Source organism: Parasteatoda tepidariorum, chromosome 9 (genome assembly GCF_043381705.1).
Source record: "Parasteatoda tepidariorum isolate YZ-2023 chromosome 9, CAS_Ptep_4.0, whole genome shotgun sequence".
NCBI classification, from domain to species: Eukaryota; Metazoa; Arthropoda; class Arachnida; order Araneae; family Theridiidae; genus Parasteatoda; species Parasteatoda tepidariorum.
The window spans coordinates 44,715,388-44,741,861 of NC_092212.1; the positions used below are offsets into that span (position 1 = coordinate 44,715,388).

Genomic DNA, 26,474 nt, shown 5'->3' on the forward strand with positions numbered 1-26,474 from the left:
TGAATATTAAAATAAATATTATGGATTATGTCCTTTTTCTTAATTCCATTTAACACCGTTTTGTTTCACATCGCACCATTTTTAATTGGATTTTTTTTTTTTTTACAGTTCACTATTTGTATATTAAAGAGATAGCTTTCAAAATTTTGTTTTTTATTCCATTATAAAAGAAATAAAAAATTCTTATTTGTTCCACCACTAAAAATGGTTAACCTCTTATTGCATAGGGTGTTCGAAAATATCATTCCTTTAGCGTTTTCTGACAATATCTTTATTAAAAAGTTTGTGCAATAGCAAGATCTTGACATATCTGAAGTAAAACGAGTTTTAATTTATGTTTTAAAATTTATCTCTAAATTCTATTCCGAATTGACTTCGAATTTAACCATGTACATAAATACATAAGATTATTTCATTTTATCACTTTGTTATAAACAATTTTCTGGTCTTCTTCTAATCTTATTGTTATCATTTGTAAACACTATTCTACCTGAAACTTATTAAATTTTGCTCTTCTTCATTTGATAACATTCTAAGTTACAATGAAAAAGTGAATAGTACAGGTCGATAGTACAATTTTTTTATTCGGTTTATTAATTACTGTTTTCAGTGACCAGATTCGGTTTATTCGCTCTCGACTATTGAAAACATCCTTCAGTTATAATTTTCTTTAACGAATGTAATCATTCAAAATTTTGACCGCAACTTTTATTTACAAATGAAGGTCGTTATTGCAAAATGACCTTATCAACAGTTTTACAAACCACAAATCTTGGATTTCGTTGAAAAGGTTTTATACCAATGAAGGAAAAAAAAAATTGTTTTAAAACACAATTACAAACTTTTTATAAATCAAACAGTTTTAGAATTCTTAAAAATGTTTATTGCTTTAAATAATTTTATTTTAAGAGTAAAAATTGTAATGGAGATATAACCGTTGTAGAACAGCAGACCCAATTCTGAGCTTACGACTACCAATGATCAACTCGTAATCGCCTTATAATTCTGAACCCAATTCGGAAAACAAGGGAACTCCTTGATCAAGTATTGGGAGAAATTTGCCTTCGTGGTGGACCTTTTGATGGAACTAACCCGTATTTGCGTTAAAGGGAAAGGAAAATTACGAAAACCTCCCTTGGTCAGTGCGACGGCAAGGGAACTCTAACCCATGATTCGACGACCACTGAGGCTATTTTACATCATCAGTGTGGATGCGTTCTGTGGTCTGAAGGATTCTTATCGACCAGCAATCGCTGGGATTCAAACCCGGGTTCACTGGCGAGCCACCACGCCTCTCCAACCCTTGTATTGTAAAGATGCGTCTGGAAACAGGAACATACGAATATAGCAGTACTATTTTATAACTTTTTAAATAATTCCATTGGAGCGATTTAATTAATTCCAATGCCGAAGGTGGTAATGGAAGAAAGTAGCTATTTAACAATATAAAAACATATCAATTTGATAAAAGTTTCGAATATCTTTCCAAAATATAAATACTTAATTTATTTTATTAATAGTTGATAATCCCTACTTCAAAGAGAAGAAAGATCCAATTCCAAAATTAACAAAACATCCAAGTGTTTGATTTCATCAGTTCTTTTGGCAATGACAAAAAGCTCTTGTCTTGTACCTAGATAACTTTCAAGCAATAGGTTTTGCTGAAGAACTGATCACTTTTTCAGATGGCCTTAGAAGCCATTTATAACAGAGAGCCTACCATCATCTCAACAATAAATGAATTTATTCGATCGGCTGCATAGCCAGTGCTTTGAAGCATCAAAGGAAACGAATGTGTGGGTGCTTTGACCAAAATATTCCGAAACCTTGGTCATTGTTACACCACCATGCATCATCACATGTGCTGATGAAAAAATAGTGGCCAAATGTAGAATGAATGGTTAACTAATATAGATTCTGCCCCATTAGAACTTGGAAGAAAAATTTACCCTATAAGAGGTACATAAAATTGGAATAATTGAATATAAGAGGTACATAAAATTGGAATAGAACAAAAGGAAACAACCACTTCATCGATAGCACTTTTTCTTTCATAAAATGGAACTCAAAAACCGAAAGGGTTTCAGCAAATTGGGAGCTAAGCTCTTAGCCCAATAGGGACAAAACTTTTTCAAAAAAATTTTTTTCATTGCAATTTCTTCTTTTTTAAGACTTATTTTTGAGAACCAAGTTGTTTATGTTTACCAGAATGTCGTCATTTGGTTACTGGTGATTGACTGAGGAATGGCGAATTTTCGCTATTTGGCTACTGGTAATTGACTATTAAATGAAGAATTTCCGTCATTTGGCTACTAGTGATTGACTGTGAAATGACGAATCTCCGTCATTTGGCTACTGGTGATTGACTGAGAAATGGCGAATTCTCGCTATTTGGCTACTGGTGATTGACTATGAAATGAAGAATTTCCGTTATTTGGCTACAAATGATTGACTGTGAAATGAAGAATTTTTGTTAGGCGGACAAATGTGCGTTAACAATTAAAATATCTATATTTTAATCCGAATTGGTGATATTTTAAGAACAGTACAATAAGTCAATAATGAGCAATATTGAACCCCTTTGAATGCAATTTTCGACAATTATAAAAAACATAAAATTAAGATAATTTAGATAAATAAAATAATCTTTTAAAAAGCACACATAGAAACCATTCATAATAGAGACGCACCTTTAGCATCCTATGATGCCATTTCTAGTCATAGGTTGTAACAAAATTCTTCATGAACGCCCTACTTCCCTTTTATGTGTGTACTGATATTTATGGGACATCCTGTGTCTACATTTTTTTAATTTTTGATGTGACATGGTGGGTAAGACAATTTGTCTTAAGTTTAAGAAACGAGATTTATAGTTCTTAACTATTCAGGGTGATTCTAAAAAGATGGGCAAAATTTTAGGAAGTGATAGTAAACATCCAAGCAAAAAATTTTATCAAATAATGCATGATCAAAAACAAAACGCAAAGGTACTGGCGCACTTGGAAAGTTGTTTGATGCAAACGTGAAAGCTCCATTCCTGTTGCGAGTTATTGCACTGCGTTACTTGTCGCCAAGCTTTCGGCCGCTGCAGGGAATGCCTGGTGTTTCAGAATGTTCGCCTATCTTTTCTTCGCCGTTGTACTGCGTGCATAGCCGCTGCCGGCCACTGTTTTGAACACTTATTGTAATCACATGCCATTAAATTTGCTTTTATAACTTAACTTCATCGTTCTTTGTGTGTTTTTGCCTCATATAAGAACATAAACTTTGACGCCCTCTAGCGGTTTTGCGTTTTGTTTTCGACCATGCATTCTTTGATAAAAATTGTTTGCTTGGGTATGTACTATCACTTCCTAAAATTTTGCCCATCTTTTTAGACTCACCCTGTATATAAAAAATTATGGTGTCATTTTTCGCATTCATGGAACAGGGCGTCCCATAAATGTTATGGCAAATTACTAGGGTGAAAACCGCACATCATAAGGATTAAGAATTGTATAGAGCAGATAGCCTAAATGACGAAAATTTTGATACGGAGAAAGATAAGAAAAAACGTGATACTTTTATGATTTTAAGCAAATATCTATATGAGATTTTCACTTATGTAGTGACAATGAAAAGATTTGCATTAAAAAGGAAATTCATTTTATTTCCACTACTTATAATCTTTTCTTTTTTTTTAAAAAAAAAAGCAACATAAGGTTATATTATTTAACATTTTCTTTTGTCAAAAAATAATACTTGAAATATTTTATGAAATAAACATTAGCCAGTCTTGTTCAACTGATACAAAGAACAGGCGCATATTTGGGCATATAAAAGGGTTAAATGATAAGAAAGAAAAAAAAAATTTAAGCTATATTCTTTTAACAACACACCGGCAAACTAGCAACAAGATATTTAAGATATGATTTCTTAAAACTTTGCTTGGAAGTAAAATTAGTAAATTATTTTAGTTCTTAGTAAAAAAAATATGCAAAGAAAAACTCACAAATAGAAATATATATTTATTTTATTTATAACTATTGCTATTTACAGAAAGTGCAATAATAAAAAAGTTTAAATATAATGTTGGATGTTACTTGAAACATAAGAGTGTAGAGCTTTTAATACTAACATGATATAAAATATGAAATAATTTGCAACAACTTTATTATTTTTTCTTAATCATAAAAAAACTCATCATCACTATCTTCTACAGTTTTTTGACTAGTTTTTTCTGGGATACGAATTTCACCTTCTGAACCTGATGAAGTATCCAGACCTAAAACTATAAAACAAAAACACAACTTTAAGTTAGAAATATTCAGAAATTTTTTTCAGATAAGGGACGTAAGCATATTTTAGACAATTTTAGATTCCCACTCCCCCCTTGACAAAAAAAAAAATCAATTCATAAATTACTTCCCAAGTTTATGTAAGAAAATTGCAGCAACCCCTCTTTCCCGATTTTTGCCTTAACTTTGATCTTTATTATAATAATCTAATTTTAAGAATTTTCACATTTAATTCAAATAAAAGATGTAACTTTGCATAAAACAAAATTTACATTTTAATTCATTTTATAAAATTGTGAGTAAAATATTCTTTAGGAATTTATGATTTCTTACTGGGGTCAAAATTCGTGACCTCAGAAATTCTTTGAAGAAATTTTTTCAGAAGTAAAATTTTTATATTTTCGGTTTCCTTTTAAAAAATAATTTAAAATATGGGGATTTTAATGTCTTAAGTGAACATTTTTCATATCCCTCCTTCCTCTTGTCAACAAAAATAACAAATCAGAAACACCTCCCCCTGTTAATTGCTTATATAATATTTGAACAGCCCCCTCAACAAAATGAAAAAAATTGCAAAATATTAACAAGCATCTTATGATTTTGTGTTCATAAATTTTAGGGAAATGATCAGAAAAAGTCATTTGGATTAATAAATAATATCCACTGCTTCAATGAGGCGCACGCACACACACGTTTGTTCCTTTGACATAGGGACATACAGACAAACCCATTTCTTGCAAACACTGATTTATTATGACTCATGATTCGAGTATAACAAGGACATTGTTAATGAATGCTTAGTTATGATTTTAAAAAAATCTAAATCTCTGTCATTACCATCATAACTAGAAATTAACATAAATAATAATTTTTTTTTTCATAGAGCTCCTTGAAAATATTATCTTTTCTTCAGTCAGAAAAAAAAGGACTGAGAGATTGAGAAAAATGTACAACCTTTAAAAACTCAAAAAGCTTTTTAAATTATAGTAAAAGATCAGCAATAAAAATTTACAAAATGGAAAGGCCTCAACTATCTTGCCATGAGTCTACCATGAGTCTACTATGAATATTACTAGAAGTGTCATAAGAGCTATCACACTGCAATACATTACAGGACAATTTTTGCCACCAAAATAGAATTTACCCTTAAATTGCTTCTTAGTCAATTGTTAAAGTTTAAAGATTAGTTTAAGGAGAAAAATCGGAAACAATGAAATTATGCTCGAACTCAAATATGCATGGAGTAGGCAGAAAAAAATATTATTTTAGAAAAAAAGAGGCATCACTGATAATACATACCATAAAACACCAGTAAGTATTGAAAATCAGAAAATTTTGAACAAAAGTTTGAACTCACCTTCTGTATAATAGAAAAATATTAAAAAATAAGGCTTTAAGAATTTCCTAGTGCATTATTATAAATTATAGTTTTTATTTTTAATAACTTTGAAAAAATTTAGATTAACAAGGACTTAGATTTAATAGTAATAGGTAAATTGTTTCCATCTCTACAACTTTGCTATAAATGAGCCCACCTATATTTCTGTATTAATTTATTAAGCATATCTTATAAATATTACCTTTTCTTGTACTTTTTGACAGTTGTTGGGATTTACCTAAAGATATTGATTTCCTGCAAAATGAAGAGAAAATAAGTGTGGAGGTTTAAAGCAATTTTTAGTCAATATGAAAATTAAAATAAAAATAATTAATCAAAATTCACCTTGGTTCACTTTTAGCTTTAGGTTCGGAAGCATCATTCTTGTGTGAATCATCAGGTTTTTCTTCCTGAACAGTAATAGTTGTTGGTCTGTAAAAAAATATAAAACGTTAATAATAAATCTAAACCAACATGACCTGTACAAAGTAATTAAACTTTTAAAACAACAAGTAGATAGTCTCAAAAATAGTATACATAAAACATTAAACGAAACAGTAAAAATATATATAAGTTGATTTGACCTGTAGAAAGTAGTTAAACTCTTAAAGCAATAAAAATATAATTTCAAAAGTAGTAACCATAAAAAATTAATGAAATGATAATAGTAATTTAAGCCAACTCAACCTGTAAAAAGTAATTAAATTCTTAAAGTAACATATATATAGTCTAGAAAATAATATGCATAAAACATTAATGAAATGGTAATAGTAATTCTAAGCTGACTTGACCTGCAAAAAGTAATTAAACTTTTAAAGCAGTAAAAATATAATCTCAAATATAGTTAACATAAATATTAATGAAATTGTACTAATAAATATAAACTGAATACACCAAAAAAAAAATTTTGAATTCTAAATATAACAAAATTATAGACTCAAAAATAATAAAAATAAAATATTACTAGTAAGTCAGTAAATTTAACTTTTTAAGTAATTAAATTCTCATAGCAATATGGTCTCAAGAATGGGAAACAAAAAATATTAATGTAAATGGTAAAAGTAAATCTAAACCAATTTTACCTGTAAAAAGTAATTAAACACTTAAAGCAACAAATAAATAGTCTCAAAAATAGTAAAAATAAATGTTTGCCCATATATAATTAAATGTATTAGCATCAAAATTTTTCTTAGCCTTTTATTTATTATCTAGTCCCAGAAAAAACTGGAATTTGAGCAAAATTTAAAATGTTAATTAACCATCATATAAATATAAAAATTTTAAACCCAATTCAAATAAAACAGAATTAAAATTTTCAAAATTGAAAAAACTAATTTAGATATTATTTTAGCATAGTTTATACTTCAGTTATTAAATTTATTAATGCTCAGTGATAAAAAAATTTACATTTTAAATGCTTTATAACGAAAATTAAAGGAAAGTTATTTAAAATTGTTAATCCTTCCTTATTCTATAAAAATTCGATGAAATAATGAAGAGATAACTGTTAATATTAACACTTATACTTGGTATTAATAATTCTATATTGTAATGAATAAAAATATACAATACAATAAACAATTTTTTTACTACATAATCTTTCTGACCAAAGTGTGTCTTCTACATTTTTTTAATGAGCAACTATGTTAGGATAAATTAAGATATAAAGTTTCTTTCATGAATGTATATTTTTAATTATTGGTTTTTGAAATAATAGAAAACGAATTCTATTATTAATACAGTAGTAAGAAGAGTCAGTATATTGCATCAATTAAATATAATAACGTAAATTAATCAAAAAGCTAAAAATACAAGCCCTAAAAGAAGTTTGATTTTAATATGTCAGAAATTCCTGTCTTAGAATAAAAATAGAATTTTGTGGGTGAAATTGTAAAGAAGAAATAAATTTATTGTTGTTGAGAATTCAAAAAATGAAGTTGCTTAATATTTCTAGTTAAAGTTAAGTGTTCATAGATTCCTTTTCCCTTGCATAAAGGCAATTTTGCTATCTAGTTAAAAAAGAAAAGAAAAAGTCATTACTATTTTCAAATTTTCACTCTTAAATTTTAAGTATTTTAATTTTTCCCATGCATGAAATAAAACCACAAGTATACTTACACACTACTACTTTTTCTTGCAGCATTTGCTAGAGCTTTTTCAACTTCATCTTCAGATTCACTTTCTGAATATGCAATGGTCTTTTGAATTTTTTTAGTAGCANGTTCAACTCAGTAGCCTTGTAATTTTGAACCCAATTCAGAAAACAAGGGAATTCCTGGATCAAGTATTGGGAGAAAATGGCCTTCGTGGAGGACTTTTTGATGGAACTAACCCGTATTTGCGTTAAAGGGAGAGGAAAATTACGAAAACCTACCTAGGTCAGTGTGGTGGCAAGTGGACTTTAACCCATGATCCTTTGACCACTGAGGCTATTTTACATCAGCAGTGTGGTCGGCGCGAGCGTTCTGTGGTCTGAAGGATTTGTATTGACCAGCCATTGTTGGGATTCAAACCCGGGTTCACTGGCGAGAGCCCGGGTTCACTCCTGAGCCACCACGGCTCTCCAACCCTTGTATTGTAAAGAAGCGTCTGGAAACAGGAACATACGAATATAGCAGTACTGTTTTATAACTTTTTATATCGGAGCGTTTTAATTGATTCTATTGCCGAAGGTGGTGATGGTAGAAAGTAGTTATTTAACAATATAAAAGCATATCTTAATAAAAATTTTCGTTAATCTGTGCTACCGTAAAGTGCTCGACTTCGGGCGCAGGTCGTCGGGCTACCGAAGCGGGGTGCCATCCCCTCCGCAGAGGATCAAAATTGTGATGGCATGTCATAGGATCATCCTCCGGGATGTTTCCCAGACCGTCGCCAATAGCCCATTGTGCAGCTCTAGTGCGACGTAAATTAACAACATCAACATTAATAAAAATTTCGAATATCCTAACAAATATAAATACTTAATTTGTTATCTAATTGATAGTTCAAAGAGAAGAAAGATCCAATTCCAAAAGGAATTGGATCTTTTTCTGAGGAAGAATCTGATAGCGTCTGATTTCATTATCTCTTTTGGCAATGAGAAAAAGCTCATGTCTTATACTTAGATAACTTTTAAGCAAAAGTTTTACTGATCACTTTTTCAGATGGCCTTAGAAGCCACATAGAACAGAGAGCATACCATCATCTCAACAATAAATGAATTTATTCAATCGGCTGCATAGCCAGTGCTTTGAAGCATCAAAGGAAACGAATGTGTGGGTGCTTAGACCAAAAAATTCCAAAACCTTGGCCATTGTTACACCACCATGCATCATCACACGTGCTGATCAAAAAAATAGCTGCCAAATGTGGAATGAGTGGTTAACTAATATAGATTCTGCCCCATTAGAACTTGGAGAAAAAAATTTACTCTATAAGAGGTACATAAATCTATTGTTAATTTTTTTATTTGGAATAGAACAAAAAGAAACAACCACTTCATCGATAGCACTTTTTCTTTCATAAAATGGGATTCCAAAACCGGAAGGGTTTCAGGTAATTGGGAGCTAAGCTCTTAGCCCAATAGGGACGTAGCTTATTCAAAAAGAAAATTTCATTGCAATTTCTTCTTTTTTAAGATTTATTTTTGAGAACCAAGTTATTTATGTTTACCAGAATGAATTAAGACATATTCACACAGCACTATTATTTATACCGTCATAGACCAAAGGACGACATTTTTTGATAATAAATTATTTACTGCAATATACAAATTGCAGATTGACTGAAAAATGGCGAATTTTCGCTATTTGGCTACTGGTGATTGACTGAGAAATGGCAAAATTTCGCTGGTGATTGACTGTGAAATGAAGAACTTCCACTATTTGGTTACTGGTGATTGACTGTGAAATGACGAATCACCGTCATTTGGCTACTGGTGATTGACTGAGAAATGGCGAAATTTCACTACTTGGCTACTGGTGATTGACTATGAAATGAAGAACTTCCGCTATTTGGTTACTGGTGATTGACTGAGAAATGGCGAATTTTCGCTATTTGGCAACTGGTAATTGACTATGAAATGAAGAATTTCCGTCATTGGGCTACAAATGATTGACTGTGAAATGAAGAATTTTTATTATGCGGACAAATGTGCGTTAACAATTAAAATATTTTGATCTAAATTGGCGATATTTTAACAAATTTAAAACTTATTGAGCAATATTGAACCCCTAAGAATGCAATTTTCGACAATAATTATAAGAAAGCATAAAATTAAGAATAATCTCTTGAAAAGCACACATAGAAACCATTCATAATAGGAACGCACCTTTAGCAGCGTATGATGCCATTTCTAGTCATAGGTTGTAACGTGATTCTTCATGAACGCCCTACTTCCCTTTTATGTCTGTACTAATATTTATAGGACATCTTGTGTCTACATTTTTTGAATTTTTGATGTGACATGGTGGGTAAGACAATTTGTCTTAAGTTTAAGGAATGAGATTTATAGTTCCTAACTATACATAAAAAATGATGGTGTCATTTTTCACATTCATGGAACAGGGCGTTCCATAAATGTTATGGCAAATTTCTAGGGGGAAAACGGCACATCATAAGGATTAAGAATTGCATAGAACAGAGAGCCTAAATGAACGAAAATGTTGATATGGAGAAAGATAAGACAAAACGTCATACTTTAATGTTTTTCAGCAAATATCTATATAAGATTTTCCCTTATGTAGTGACAGTGAAAAGATTTGCATTAAAAAGGAAATTAATTTAATTTCTACTACTTATAATCTTTTTTTCAAAAAAAGCTACATAAGGTTGTATTATTTAGCATTTTCTTTTGTCAAAAAATAACAATTGAAATATTTTATGAAATAAACATTAGTCAGTCTTGTTCAACTGACACAAAGAACAGGTGCATATTTGGGCATATCAAAGGGTTAAATAAGAATGAAAAAAAAATAAAGCTATATTCTTTTAACAACATACCGGTAAACTGATAACAAGACATTTAAGATATGATTTCTTAAAACTTTGCTTAGAAGTAAAATTAGTAAATTATTTTAGTTCTTAGTAAAAAAAATATGTAAAGAAAAACTCACAAATAGAAATATATATTTATTTTATTTCTGACTATTGCTATATACAGAAAGTGCAATAATAAAAAAGTTTAAATATAATGTTGGATGTTACTTGAAACATAAGAGTGTAGAGCTTTTAATACTAACATGATATAAAATATGAAATAATTTGCAACAACTTTATTATTTTTTCTTAATCATAAAAAAACTCATCATCACTATCTTCTACAGTTTTTTGACTAGTTTTTTCTGGGATACGAATTTCACCTTCTGAACCTGATGAAGTATCCAGACCTAAAACTTTAAAACAAAAACATAACTTTAAGTTAGGAATATTCAGAATTTTTTCAGATAAAGGGCTGTTCTATAACATAAGCATAATATAGACAATTTTAGATTCCCACTCCCCTCCTGACAAAAAAAAATATATATATATATATATATAAATTCATAAATTACCTTCCATGCATATGTGAGAAAATTGCAACAGCCCCGCTCTCCCGATTTTTACCTTTACTTTGACCTTTAATGTAGTAATCTAATTCTAAGAATTTTCATATTTAACTCAAATAAAAGATGTAACTTCACATAAAACAAATTTAACATTTTAAGTCATTTTATAAAATTGTGAGTAAATTATTCTTTAGGAATTTATGATTTTCTACTGGGGTCAAAACTCGTGACCACCGAAATTCTTTGAAGAAATTTTTTCAGAAGTAACATTTTTAATTTTTTATACTTTCGGTTTCCTTTTTAAAAAAAATAAAAATATAGGGATTTTAATGTCTTAAAAGAACATTGCTCATACCCTTTCTTCCTCTTGTCAGCAAAAATAAGCAAATCAGAAACACCTCCCCCTGTTAGTTGCTTGCATAATATTTGAACAGTCCCTTCAACAAAATGAAAAAAAATGCAAAATATTAACAAGTATCTAATGATTTTGTGTTCATAAATTTTAGGGAACTGATCAGAAAAAGTCATTTGGATCAAGAAATAATATCCACTGCTTCAATGAGGCACGCACACACACACAGATACACTAAACTTAAAGATCAGACACCTTCTTAACTTTGTACTAGCAGAATTTCTTCTCTTAAATAATTTTATACACTAAAATTGCAAGCATATTTGATAAAATCATAATCAAAACAGTCAAAAATGGTTTAATTTATTAAAAAATATCCATTTTTTATTCATAAATGGTTATATTATTTGATTATTTGCTTAGTTTCATTTTATTTCATTAAAAATATACAGGTAAACTCCCTTTTTGAGTTGTTTGACATTTGAGTCGTTTCATATGTTATACCGCTTCCTACGTGTCATTTTCTGCACGATCCGTGAAATTTGCCTATACCGATAATGTTAAATTATCCCGGTTTAATTGCTAAAGTTTGAGGAGAAAAATCGGAAACACTGAAATTATGTTCGAAATCAATATGCATGGAGTAGGCAGAAAAAAAATAATGTTTTGGAAGAAAAGAGGCATCACTGATAATATATACCATAAAACACCAGTAAGTATTGAAAAACAGAAAATTTTGAACAAAAGTTTGAACTCACCTTCTGTATAACCGAAAAATATTAAAAAATAAGGCTTTAAGAATTTCCTAGAGCATTATAATAAATTATAGTTTTTAGTCTCAATAACTTTGAAAAATCTACATTAACAAGGACTTAGATTTAAAAGTAATAAGCAAATTGCTTCCATCACTACAACTTTGCTATAAATGAGCCCACCTATATTTCTGTATTAATTTATTAAGCATATCTTATATATACTATTACCTTTTCTTGTACTTTTTGACAGTTGTTGGGATTTACCTAAAGATATTGATTTCCTGCAAAATGAAGAGAAAATAAGTGTGGAGGTTTAAAGCAATTTTTAGTCAATATGAAAATTTAAATAAAAATAATTAATCAAAATTCACCTTGGTTCACTTTTAGCTTTAGGTTCGGAAGCATCATTCTTGTGTGAATCATCAGGTTTTTCTTCCTGAACAGTAATAGTTGTTGGTCTGTAAAAAAATATAAAACGTTAATAATAAATCTAAACCAACATGACCTGTACAAAGTAATTAAACTTTTAAAACAACAAGTAGATAGTCTCAAAAATAGTATACATAAAACATTAAACGAAACAGTAAAAATATATATAAGTTGATTTGACCTGTAGAAAGTAGTTAAACTCTTAAAGCAATAAAAATATAATTTCAAAAGTAGTAACCATAAAAAATTTATGAAATGATAATAGTAATTTAAGCCAACTCAACCTGTAAAAAGTAATTAAAGTCTTAAAGTAACATATATATAGTCTAGAAAATAATATGCATAAAACATTAATGAAATGGTAATAGTAATTCTAAGCTGACTTGACCTGCAAAAAGTAATTAAACTTTTAAAGCAGTAAAAATATAATCTCAAATATAGTTAACATAAATATTAATGAAATTGTACTAATAAATATAAACTGAATACACCAAAAAAAAAATTTTGAATTCTAAATATAACAAAATTATAGACTCAAAAATAATAAAAATAAAATATTACTAGTAAGTCAGTAAATTTAACTTTTTAAGTAATTAAATTCTCATAGCAATATGGTCTCAAGAATGGGAAACAAAAAATATTAATGTAAATGGTAAAAGTAAATCTAAACCAATTTTACCTGTAAAAAGTAATTAAACACTTAAAGCAACAAATAAATAGTCTCAAAAATAGTAAAAATAAATGTTTGCCCATATATAATTAAATGTATTAGCATCAAAATTTTTCTTAGCCTTTTATTTATTATCTAGTCCCAGAAAAAACTGGAATTTGAGCAAAATTTAAAATGTTAATTAACCATCATATAAATATAAAAATTTTAAACCCAATTCAAATAAAACAGAATTAAAATTTTCAAAATTGAAAAAACTAATTTAGATATTATTTTAGCATAGTTTATACTTCAGTTATTAAATTTATTAATGCTCAGTGATAAAAAAATTTACATTTTAAATGCTTTATAACGAAAATTAAAGGAAAGTTATTTAAAATTGTTAATCCTTCCTTATTCTATAAAAATTCGATGAAATAATGAAGAGATAACTGTTAATATTAACACTTATACTTGGTATTAATAATTCTATATTGTAATGAATAAAAATATACAATACAATAAACAATTTTTTTACTACATAATCTTTCTGACCAAAGTGTGTCTTCTACATTTTTTTAATGAGCAACTATGTTAGGATAAATTAAGATATAAAGTTTCTTTCATGAATGTATATTTTTAATTATTGGTTTTTGAAATAATAGAAAACGAATTCTATTATTAATACAGTAGTAAGAAGAGTCAGTATATTGCATCAATTAAATATAATAACGTAAATTAATCAAAAAGCTAAAAATACAAGCCCTAAAAGAAGTTTGATTTTAATATGTCAGAAATTCCTGTCTTAGAATAAAAATAGAATTTTGTGGGTGAAATTGTAAAGAAGAAATAAATTTATTGTTGTTGAGAATTCAAAAAATGAAGTTGCTTAATATTTCTAGTTAAAGTTAAGTGTTCATAGATTCCTTTTCCCTTGCATAAAGGCAATTTTGCTATCTAGTTAAAAAAGAAAAGAAAAAGTCATTACTATTTTCAAATTTTCACTCTTAAATTTTAAGTATTTTAATTTTTCCCATGCATGAAATAAAACCACAAGTATACTTACACACTACTACTTTTTCTTGCAGCATTTGCTAGAGCTTTTTCAACTTCATCTTCAGATTCACTTTCTGAATATGCAATGGTCTTTTGAATTTTTTTAGTAGCAGACACATTACCTAACAAAGCTTGGTATGCAGCAGATTCTGATAAAGAAATAAAATTCCATTTTAAGTTACATTTTTTTATTTACATAATCTCAATTTAGCAAGTATATAGCTGAATTAATATCAAGGGTATAAATTCCTCTGAAAAAAATTTGTAATAAAGCTACATTATATCTAAAATATTATTATTTTTTTAAGTAAACTATCTGCTCCCTGACTAACACGGTTCTTCTTTATAGTAACAACATATATACAGAACTATTTTTTAACTGGAAAAAATAACTAGTGGTGGATAACAAACTAAAATTGAAAATGAAATCATTTTAATACCAGTTTTTCGCCTTTCTACAGAATTTGCAACCCTGTAATACAAATATACTCAAATAATTTATTTAGCAAAATCGATTAACTCTACTTTCAAATGTGTCACATAATGGGATCAATCTACTAACCTATCTCAGCTGATGGCAATTGTGTTTTTTTTATTTATTTTTGTTTTTTAAAAAAAAAGGTTGTTTGGTTAGAAAAGTTTAAAAAATGTTTTGATTAACTCTGAAAAACTAAAAAGGTTATTTTAAAAATTATTTTAAAAATAAAAATTCCTTCCTCGAAATTCTGGAATTATTATTTTAATTATTTTTGTAATGTCTTACATTTCAAAAAGTTCTTTTTTTATTTGCATAAATAAATAAAGCATAATAAAAAATAATAAATAAGATAAATTTTAAAAAAATTACATTTTCTGTTTTTCTTTTTTTTTTAAATTTAACTTGACATGAAATACATGCATCATGGTCATTAATAATTTTAATTAAGTTGTATGAACATTAAAATGATGCAAACAACACTATTAAGTGTACATTAAGGAGTTTTAAGATGGCCGTGAAAAACATTTCACATGAATGAACAAAAAATAAGCTTCATGTTTTTTTGTGTGGTCCAAAACTATAAAAATAAAGAACGTTTTAAAGTATTATACAAAAAAAAAAAAAAAAAAAAAAAAAAAAAAAAAAAAAAAAAAAAAAAAAAAANACTTTAACATATTTTTATTTGTAATTTATATTTTCACTTCTTGACTACTTAACACAGCTTGGTTTACACCATCTCAATTAATAAAAACTTTAATTATAGTATAATTTTATATCACAAGTGAACAATTTAAATAACCATTGCAGTGGTGTTATATGATGCTATGCATCCATTTAATTTCTTTATATAATTTAGTTTTTTATCCAATACATTTCCTCCCCACAATCTAGCATTTCCAGTAAAAAAAGTTTGGGCAGCTTGTGAATTATTGAGTTGATTCATATCACAAGTAAACAATTTACATAACCATTACAATGGTGTTATTATATAATGTTATTCATACATTTAATTTCTTTACATTATAAAGTATTTTATCCAATATGTTTCATCCCCACAATCTAGGATTTACAGCAAAAAAATCTTAGACAATTTGTGAATTATTCTATTGATTTATATCACAAGAGTAAATAATTTCAATAACCATTACAATGGTGTTATTATATAATGTTATTCATACATTTAATTTCTTTACTTTATAAAGTATTTTATCCAGTATGTTCAGTCCCCACAATCTTATCTACGATTTTATGTAAAGAAATCTTTGAACATTTTAAAATTTTTTAGAATGATTGTACGTGTAATTGTAGCAATTATAGCTTGAAACAAATGATTTCCAAAACTTATACTTAATTTGATGTTGGCTATACTAGTTAATAAAAAGAAATTGTGTAATTGTGTTGTTTATCTAATAGTCTTTTTCCCTGAAGCTCTTGACTAGAGATTTTCTTCATCTTAAGGGGCATAACTTAATTTGATTTTCCTCAAATGTTACGGATACAAATTTTAATAATAAATAAGCTCAATGCTTTAAATTTTTTAGTCCAAAGAAATTATTTCTTAGTGTTAGAGATGATTTAGGCAATGAATACAGTTTGGAAAATACATCCTTAGAATGATATGATTTGGACAATATATTTATCTTTGGAATGAAGCCAGTGAATTGAACTTAAACAGTATTGGTACTATTGATTTCTAAATTAAAATTAAGAAAGTTTTAAAAATTAGTAGGAGCGAACTTTAAAACTTGTTTAATATTATTAAAAATAATATTAAAAGAAAGAGTATATAGAAAATGAAAGTGGTAACCCTTTGCTATATTGCACACTTGAGACATATACCTTTTCAACAGCACACAGTGCTATAACTAAAAAATTTAGTGATAAAGCAAAAGTAAGACACAAAATGGTAAGTTTTATATATTCTGGAAAATTTACTCCTGCATAACAATCACTAAATTTAAATGCAAGATTCCATAGACATCCTAACCGGCTTCATGACAACAAAATATTTGCCTGTCAAAAGAATAACTTTAAAATCATTAGGACATAAAAAAAATTAACATTAAAAAGTAATTGTTCTTAAGCATAGCTAAAGTAGTAACTTCCAACTGAAAAAGCTATTACTTAAATATTTTAATAATAGACTTCCTAACATACTAAATTGTTAAATAGAATTGGAAAAAAAGAACTCACACTTTCATAAATCATAATAAGAATTGCAATATAATATCTAAAAAAAACTATTTAGTGACACAATTTGAATGAAACTTATCTGTAAACAATTATCTTATGACAATTATCAACAAATACAATTTATAATTAGTTCAAAAGCTTAAGATACCTTTTAAACGTTCTTTTTCATCAAAACTATCTGAATCTGACGGGGCTGATGCAGTATCCGAATAAGGAGAAGGTGATGGAGCCCCTGAATGAAAATAAAACATATTTTACATTTTTATTGAAAAATGTCTATTAAAATATATTAATAAAATGCCTATTGTTTTTCTAAGATTATTTTCATAAAAGTATTAGTGTTTTAGCTGCATTATTTTTTTAAAAAAAAGAAAGAAAAACATTTTATGGTCATTTGTATGAACAGCAATGTTTTTTGTAAAACTTTTTTTTTAAACAGAAGTCATAAAGTAAGACAAGTTTTTGAAGGTAAATGTACCTATAGTTTATAGCTGTTGATATGATTTCTAAAGCTGGTTTCCCTAAGGTTGTTAGTTAAAAATTAGTGTGATGATTCAAACCTTCACCTACTACAATAGTTCAGGGTTTCATTCCCCGTGGCATCTGCACAGATTTAATTTTAGGTTAATACTAAAACATAATACATATAAATAAAGATTTTCTTTGTATTAATAAAGTTAGTAGATATACATTAAAAATATAAGAAAAGGGTTTTCACTCAATTTCAGAAGAAAAAAATCCCTGACTTTTCCAGGTATATCAGGTAAAGTTCAATGAAAATCAATACCATATTTTATCTATATGGTGCAATTTTTCATCAGAAAACTTAGATTTTTTTTTATTTATAATGCCAAATATTACATTTTGTGAGCAAAAACATATAATAGAATGAGAATGGAAACATGGAAAAGTTTCAATAAAAAGAGAATTTTTATAAAATAATTGTAGTAGATGTTAAAATTATTTAATTCGAATCTCAAATAACTGATCACTGTTACTGACAATTCTAAGACTGATTATTTTCCAGGTATGATAAAGGAATTTTCCAGGTTTTTTGTAAAAAAAATGCAATTTTCCCTGACTATTTCTTGCTTTTCAGAGTTAAAATGAAATTCCCTAAAAATTCCAAGTTTTCCCTGTTCTCACTGGGGAACCCTTAAGAAGCTCTAATTAATATGAATTCAAACACAGAAAGAAATGATGTGTCAATAACAATAAGGATCTGATAAACCTAGTAGAATATGCTCTTCTCTAAAATTACAATAATAGTGGTAAAATTTAATTTAGCTACAATATACATGCACATATGTTCTTATTTTGAAATGTTATATAACAATAAATTCCATGGATTAAGAACTAACCTGCGATGATAGGTGATTCACTTCCTTTATCACTTAAGATATCTTGTTTTAAAACGTCACTTTTGATTAGATTATTCTTTAAAGTTGTTATTTCTCCTTCAGATTCAATTTGAGAAACATTTAGAGGCACGGAAAGAGCACTTAAATCACTAACCACAATACTTGTAACTAAATCAGAGTCTTTGTTTTTTTCAGAAAGTGCAAAATCTTCCCATACTACACTAGAATGCAAATTTTTATCGGTTTCTTTAGCATCAGAGCTTAAAATATTAACTGTTTCATTCAACATCACATCAGGAACAATTTCTTTGGAATCAGTTGTAGTGGGGGTGCCTGTTTTAAGATGTTTATTTATTCCCTGATCAACATTTTCTTTGTAATCAGTTGCTACAGGAATATCTGTTATAAGTTGTTGATTAATTTTCTCATAAACAACATTTTCTTTATGTTCAATTACAGTGGGAATATTTGCATCAGCAGTGTTGATTTTATTTTCAAGAGACCTAGCATTTAGTGGTACAGGTAGTGAGATATCAGTAGAAATAGTTTGGTATTTATCGTGTAAAATTTCTTTTTGAACTGGAGGTTCTTCAGGTATTTTAGGAAGACTGTGAATAACCACTGATGGTTTTTCTTTATTTATCTCCTTATTTGAGTTCAAATTTCTTTCATTCTTATGCATAAAATCATTAAGTGGTATAGTCATATCAGAAACAACATCACGTTCAACACCTTCAATAGGCAGACTTTGAAAAGATTGCACAACTCTATTCAAAGATTCATTTGGAGATAATGATTCATCGAGTCTTAAATTAGATGACACAGTCAAGGGGAATTGACAATTTTCACAAAACATAAGATCAGTTTGAGTAAAAGCATGTTCAACAACTCTTTGCTTTGATGATACAGATTGTTTTGTATTTAAAAAAATTTCATTTGGTGTATAATCTGTTTTTAAGGTATTTGATAGTGTGTAATCATTGAAAGATCTGTCATAAGTATTACTTGAGTAAGGCCACATTGGAGTTTTTGAACTCATAGATAACTGAAAGTTAAAAAAAAAATATTTTAAAAATAAATATAATAATTTTAAAATTAACTTTCAAGATTAAAATATAAAACAAATGAATTTTATCTCATACTCTTCATAACCAAGGTATATATATTAGCATTTACAAACATTTAGTTATTTTCCAATAAATCTGTTTTAAAAATTCTTATTGAATTGTGTAATAAAATATGCACAGAAGCATAAACTCTCAAATTAAGACACATATGAGGTAAGATAGATGCTGGATTTATATGCCATATTTGTATTAAAATTCAACAATCAAAAACTTCATAAAAACCATTTTTGATGTAAATAAGTTTATTCTTATCTCGCCCCGCCCTATTTTAGGGCATACGAGAGTTGATAAATACACAAATGATACCTTAAAAATACATAAATCNTTTGTATTATTGCGATACCAGACACTGGCGGCGTAGAGTATAATTCTTTCGGTCGCCATGAGGTAGATGATTTTTAAGATCGATGGTTTGAGGCCCCAAGTGGCCCTGGCCACCCGTCTGATGAGGTTGTTAAAATTGTTCACTCTCTCTTTGATCTGATTTAAATGGGGTATCCAGGTCAGGCCCGGGTCGAGCACAACACCGAGATATTATTTTTGAAGTAAATAAAAACTGAAAAATTTTTGAAGTAAATAAAAACTGAAACCAAAGAACAATACAGTAACCTAAGAAATAACACAAATTGATAAAACATTCTGAATATTATGTGGAGTAAGACTGCAACAAATTAATAATATAGAAATAACTGAAATATTAGTTTAGAAATAATACTCAACTAGATCAACAAATATATAATTATTTGAAAATAAGATAAAAGAAATGCAATAAAATGAATAAACAATTTCTTTGTTAATAAAAATAAACATGCTTGACCCTAAAAAATCATTACAATATTGTGTGCAAAGCATTGAAAACTGATTGATTGAATTGAATGACTAAATTCTCCATTTCCACCATTTACAGTTCTCTGCAGTAATTGAAGATTCAATCAATTAGAATTAAGAAGAAATCTAAAAAATTAAGCTACAAGATTCTAAGAAAAAGCATTGCGTTGTTTCTTCATTAAAGACACTTTATTATTTCTTTTTTTTAATATTGCTTTTCTTATTAAAAACATTTTTTAAAAGAAAGTATATCTTAATTATCCACCATTATAAATAAGTGACTTATTGATTTTAGAAGTATTTGGGAGCTTAAAAATTTAGTACATCCAAGCAATTATGAAATGAGCTCCCAATATAACTGAAAGCAACCTCATGGAAAGCTCATCTTGTGATTGCCAGAGAGAAAAAATTTTAATAGGCTGATTTAAATCTGAAATATTCAAATCCAAATAAATGTTTCATAATCTTTTTCTGCCTGAATAAATGATTATTTGTAAAGAATACAAAGGAAGAAAGAAGAAAACTTCCTTAGATTGCTTTACAAAATGAAATCTTCCTGCCATGGGCATCATGAATAGATATCAAGAAAAGCGACTGCAATGAAAAAATGAATTATGGTTTCAATGCTCTAATAACTTTCTAACAATATACACTTTCAGCCAGATATGATTTAATGAATAATAATTAATTAATTACACAATCACATAATCTAGTTAATATAGAAAGAATCATGAATGTTTACTGCAGCTTTGAGGTCAAAGCCAGGGGTAGAGGATTTGTGTCAGACATATTTGCCTGGTGATTATTAAAAGCTGCATATTTTCTAATAAATCCATATTAAAATCCAAATTCCTCTCAATATTGAAATGTTAATTAACGCTTTAAAAAACAATAAGTAAATAACACTAAAGCAATTTAATGCACATAGCTATTGGTTAGGTTATCATCTATAAGAAATAGGTTTATGAAGTATTAGTCAAACGTCCTTTCTTACTCTTTTATTGCGAGCATGCGATTTCCAGAAATGTGCATGTCTGACTTTTTTGAGTGACATAGTTGTTTTATATGAAAAGCACAATCCCAGAGTCAACCTTTGAACTTCCCTAACATTTTTATCACATCATTGTTTCTTTTCAAAACGTCTTGTATAATGCACCAAAATATAAAAAGCTAGTAGGTTTTAAATACATTGCAGAATTAGAATTGAAAGAAAATTTCTTAACTATAACAAATCATTGGATAAAAATAATAAAAATGCATTAATAAAACAATGCTTACTCTCAATGATTCTAGTTTTCGTAGATTGGCTGTTATACTTTCAGTATGCTGATCTAGTTGCTCCATTTGGCGCATTAATCCAAAGTAATCTTCTTCATTTTCCTTTTCTCTTTTATTAAGTGTTTCAAGATACTTTTGTGCAGGCTCACTATGCAAAATTTGAAAATAACAATCAAGAAAAAATTTTACACAATAATGATAAAAATTACTATAAATAGAATGCAATTTACTATATTTATGTTTTAATAGCTATGCACAAAAAATCTCAGCAAATAGATAAAGATAAATAACTTTTCAGAAAACCTAACAAATAGCTAAAAATATGCATTTAGTTTCTGTATTTTTTTTAGCAACAGATTTGCCAAAGGTGTAAATCATTTATTTTATTTCATGAAGCGAAAAATATTAAATAATTTACCAACTTAAAATTAAGAATCCTCCCCCCCCCCCACACACACAGTGCGAAAACACTTGAATATTCATTTTGCAAAACATTTTTATGAATTATAAACATTTTTATGAATAATAAATTAAATGAAAGGAATTCTGAAAAACTGCTTTATTGATTAAAATTCAATTTTTATTTTATTTCAATATTTATTTAAATACTATTCATAGTTTATTTTAGTATTAACAAAATTCATTTTAAACAATGATTATCATTAACTTACTTACTTCATTAAAAATACTTAATTGTACTTCAAACCAGAGTCATTTTTTATGAATGTACAGCCTCATAATACTGAAACCAAACAGCATATTATGAGGCAGAATGCACATGGATAATAGCAAACACTAAAGATATGTAATTTAATGTAAGTGAGGGGATATTTTCTTCAAAAAATTTATTCACATTTCTTTTTAAGAAAAATAATTAAGTGATTCTTAAGGACTGAAAACTCAAAATAAGCTTTCACCTTGATTTTTTTTGTATTTTTATAAAATTTCTTCACTTTATTAGAAAAACAAAATCATCTGAACTTTCTCGATATAAGTTTAACAACATTAAAAAAAACTTGGCAAGCTGATTTTATAAAAGTTCTTGAGAAATTATAAAATGCCAATTTTGAAAAAATTCAACTCTATAAATATTTACTTGAGATATTGAAAATGGCTTTTAGCTGCTATCTCAGCATTCAGATACTGAAGTTCTCTGTTAAAAAAAAAATTAAAAAATAAAATTAAAATATTTTGATATATATCAATAGCTTAATCAATACAAAATTAATATTGAATAAATGAAACATGAAATATCAGACCCAAACAAACAGTACTATTAAACAGCAATTTTATATAAATATATAAAGCAGAAAAATTACATGAAAAATTTAAACAAAAGAGCTTGTTACAAAACTAATGATTTATTAAAATTAAACAATTAAGATAAAGAATGTGATCCTACATAACATTTAAAATAATTCTGTAACAGAGATTTGTTTTTGTTAGAGGGAAAAAAAGAAGGAAAAATGCTTAGAAAATCTAAATTTCTTCAAGTAAACAAAAACATTTTTTTGAATAATTTTTTCTTCTGAGAGTTAACAAGTTATTTTTCCTTGAGTTTTCAAAGTTCCCTCTGAAGTGCAGAAACATAGTGTAAACTTGAAAAGACTTCTATAATAGTTGAAGACAGAAAACTGTTTTCCGGAATCCAAAATCAAAGATTTAAAGGTTAAGCAGATATTGAATGGCGGAGGTTGTAAAATAGTTAAGTACTTGAAAAAAAAACATTTTAGATTTCAAGTGTATCAAGAGAAACTCTTAAGTATTGGCTGATAATGTTCTCATGTCACATGACCAATTTTGGACGGAAAGAAAACATGGTTTATTACTATGACTTAATGTTTTTCTTTGGATTTCCATTATTCCATGGCTATAGGCAGTTCATTTTGTGGTCAAGGAAATGCAATTGAGAATTAAATTAAACTCTTTGGCAATTTTAGTTCACTCTTAATTATTAACCTTAACTCTCTGAGTTTCAATCTTAGCTTTCTTTCAAATTTCATGTAGTCATGTAGTCAAATTTCATGTAGTCTGCAGGCTTTCATGTAGTCAAAAAAAAATAATAATAATAGTTTTATTTATGCTATTTAATGGGAAAGTAGTGGAAAGCAGGAAAATTCAGAATTGAAAGAACAAAAAGAAGAAGAAAAAGTAAAAGAGAAAGATTTTTGTTTTAAACTAGGTTTTTTCAGTTTAAAACGGGTTTTCTTTACTTTTCTTGAAAACAAGAAGTAAAATAATATTAATAATCAAAAAAAAAAAATTAATTATAGCATATAAGTTAAAAAAGAATAATTGAAAAATTTGATTTTGCTTATTCTTTACTTTAAAGCTCCACTTAACATGCAAATAAAAATTTAATGCCAAATTGCTACATTAGTAATGCATGAAACAGAGTAAGTTCCCCTTTGCTTGTCAGTAATGCATGAAAAATGTCATAATTCAACAATATTTACTGTCATAGTTTAACAGTTTTCAGTGCATAACATTAATATTAATTTACTGTATAAAATGAACATTTTTTTTTAAACTTTATTTAAATCAAAATAAATTTTGAGGACAACATGAAAAATTTAAGATAATATATTTTGCAATTTAAAAATTTCTTGAAAATAATAGAATAGTGAAAAGAGTTAAAAAAGTAAAATTATATATTATATATATANTATATAATAATAAACACATTATAATAATCAACATATTGCCGGGAAAGGCAAAAACATAAACATTGTATTTTGAAAACACATAATCACAGAATCATACAGAATCATAATAAAAACATGATGCATAAATACAGTAAAAATTTGTTTGCATTGATAACAGAAAAAAATATTTAAAAATCTTTCAACTCAATATTATTTCTTCAACATTCTTTGAACTCAACATTATTTAACTAATTTTGAAAAACTATCAAAACTAGAAGTTGATGATGGTATGTTTTATTTTAAGCAATTGTTAAGATTTAACTTTAAATTTGATCACATCAATTCATTTATTTTATATAAATATTTACAGAAATGAAATGAAACATAACATTTAAAAACTATGTATTAATGTTAATAATATTTATTGGCACTTATTCAAATTAGTTATTGAACTCAGAATTTAAAATATTTTTAAAGAAAAATGTGCTTTATTTTTTTTTCATTTGGTTACATTTAAACTAAAAGTTATAAAAATAATAGAATAATAAATAAAAAATAGAAATAATAGAAAAAAAATAATAGAAATTTAAATAATTGAAAAAATTATTTTCTTAAAAAAAAAATTTTTTTTAATGCATGCCTGTTTTTTTTTTTTCCTTGAAAAAAATAGAAAAAACATTTGGTTTAAATTGATCAATTTTAGGAGAATTTAAATGTAACTTGGCCAGAGGTTAAATGCTTGGAGTGCTATATTGTTGTTTTATAAAAATCACATTAAGACACCAGGTTCTGTAAACAGCAAATAAAAGTAATTACTATCAATTAATGACGTGATTTTCTTAAAAACTTAGTATTTATTTCATGGTACTAAAAGATCAGAAACTAAAACCTGGTTAGAAAATTTATGCACAGGCAGTTTAAGATAATTCTAGTAAACAGAACAAATTTCCATACACAGAAGAAAACTGAATTAGAGAAAAAAAATTATTTGAAATATTAAAAATTACTAATTGCAAAAAAATACCGCTTTTGAAATTCTTCAAATAAGTCTTTTGTTTTCTTATAAAAATCTGACGCCATATTCAAAGCCTGGAAGGAAATATAACAAATATTAGAAAACAAGAACAGAAAACTCAGACTTCAAAAACTAGATAATTATTTAAATGGCATAACAATATTTTACAGCAAAGTTATTTACAATGATTTGATCAATGTTCATACAGTCAGTGAAAGTACAGTCATTTGTCAGCGAAATTTTCCAAATTTCACAAACAAATTACTTAACTAACAAATTATTTAAAAAAATTGAAATCACTTGCAGTTACAGATGACAAAGTTTAAAATTAATAGAAGTTTTTATTCTCCAATATAAGCTCTTAGATTAATGTTACATGCGTCATTTCCTTCTATTTTAGCACATTGCTGATGGATTTTCCATTTTAATTTCAACAAATGAAAGTGCCAACTATCAAAAATAAAGTTTTATTTCATGAGAGATCCTTTTTATTGATGGTAAATTTTATTCATGAATTCGGTTTTCATGACGCTAACACGAATGGCATTTCTGCACCAAGAAAATGACACTGATTAAAATTAAAATCGTTTGCGAAAAATCATGTACCTTGGATAACATTTAGAAGTGAATGGAGGTAACCCCTAAAAAGACAAACTTCCATTAACGGCCATTTTACTGTTGAACAGAGAGTATAAAAAAGATTAGTATGAAAACATAACAAATATCTAGACCTTTTTTGCGCAAATCTTAGCGTAAAAAAACGCAAGAAATAAGGAGCACCCAATAGTAAATTTTTATTAACGTTACATCATGCCAAAAAATCTGCATGAACTGAGTACATATAGAAAATCAAAACAAATGAATGAATAAAATTAGCGAATGCATATTGTATTTAACAATAAAATTCTTGAACAAACAAATTTCAGATCAAAAAGTAAAATTAATTTCAAACTCATCAAAGGTTTGAAAAAAAGAAAATTTAATGATCCATTTTAAAATTAATAAATTTTAAGTTGAATTCCAACTCACAGCTAAAATCGAAATATGGTACAAAACAAAAAAGATAAATTGCAGTGTACTTTGTTTAAATCAAAGAGGATCTTTGTTTACATCCCCTACATCCAC

At 27.3% G+C, this 26,474-nt stretch overlaps 2 protein-coding genes and 1 long non-coding RNA gene across 6 annotated transcripts in view; 1 reads left to right on the forward strand and 2 right to left on the reverse strand.

The window, feature by feature from the left end:
• Nucleotides 1-26,474, forward strand: part of LOC107441867 (adipocyte plasma membrane-associated protein) — a 155,046-nt gene that overhangs the window by 111,593 nt on the left and 16,979 nt on the right. The window lies entirely within an intron of this gene.
• On the reverse strand, nt 4,136-7,875 carry LOC122271589 (uncharacterized). Its single transcript, XR_006226491.2, has 4 exons — nt 7,774-7,875; nt 6,001-6,087; nt 5,858-5,910; nt 4,136-4,270 (listed from the first exon to the last, which is right to left on the reverse strand). It is a non-coding gene; the product is annotated as an uncharacterized lncRNA (long non-coding RNA).
• LOC107441832 (uncharacterized) lies at nt 10,755-26,465 on the reverse strand. 4 transcript variants are annotated; one of them, XM_071185668.1, is made up of 11 exons: nt 26,379-26,459; nt 25,359-25,423; nt 22,786-22,842; nt 21,690-21,837; nt 20,954-21,005; nt 18,457-19,501; nt 17,244-17,327; nt 14,435-14,573; nt 12,662-12,748; nt 12,519-12,571; nt 10,755-11,030 (listed from the first exon to the last, which is right to left on the reverse strand). In XM_071185668.1, exons 5-11 carry the CDS (start codon nt 20,981-20,983, stop codon nt 10,924-10,926), a joined length of 1,545 nt encoding a protein of 514 aa, XP_071041769.1. In that variant the 5' UTR covers nt 20,984-21,005; nt 21,690-21,837; nt 22,786-22,842; nt 25,359-25,423; nt 26,379-26,459; the 3' UTR covers nt 10,755-10,923. The 4 variants fall into 4 exon arrangements, with proteins under 4 accessions (XP_071041769.1, XP_071041768.1, XP_015910718.2 ...); XM_071185667.1 differs by lacking the exon at nt 20,954-21,005 and having other exon boundaries at nt 26,379-26,460; XM_016055232.4 differs by lacking the exons at nt 20,954-21,005; nt 25,359-25,423 and having other exon boundaries at nt 26,379-26,465.

Excerpts from the sequence above, each read along its gene's own strand:
- LOC107441832 (XM_071185667.1), bottom strand. The coding sequence starts at position 25,414 with ATGGCGTCAGATTTTTATAAGAAAACAAAAGACTTATTTGAAGAATTT. Across the intron at positions 21,838-22,785 it reads AGCCATTTTCAATATCTCAA|TGAGCCTGCACAAAAGTATC; the intron begins GTAAATATTTAT and ends AATTTTGCATAG. Across the intron at positions 14,574-17,243 it reads TGAAAAAGAACGTTTAAAAG|AATCTGCTGCATACCAAGCT; the intron begins GTATCTTAAGCT and ends TTTCTTTATCAG.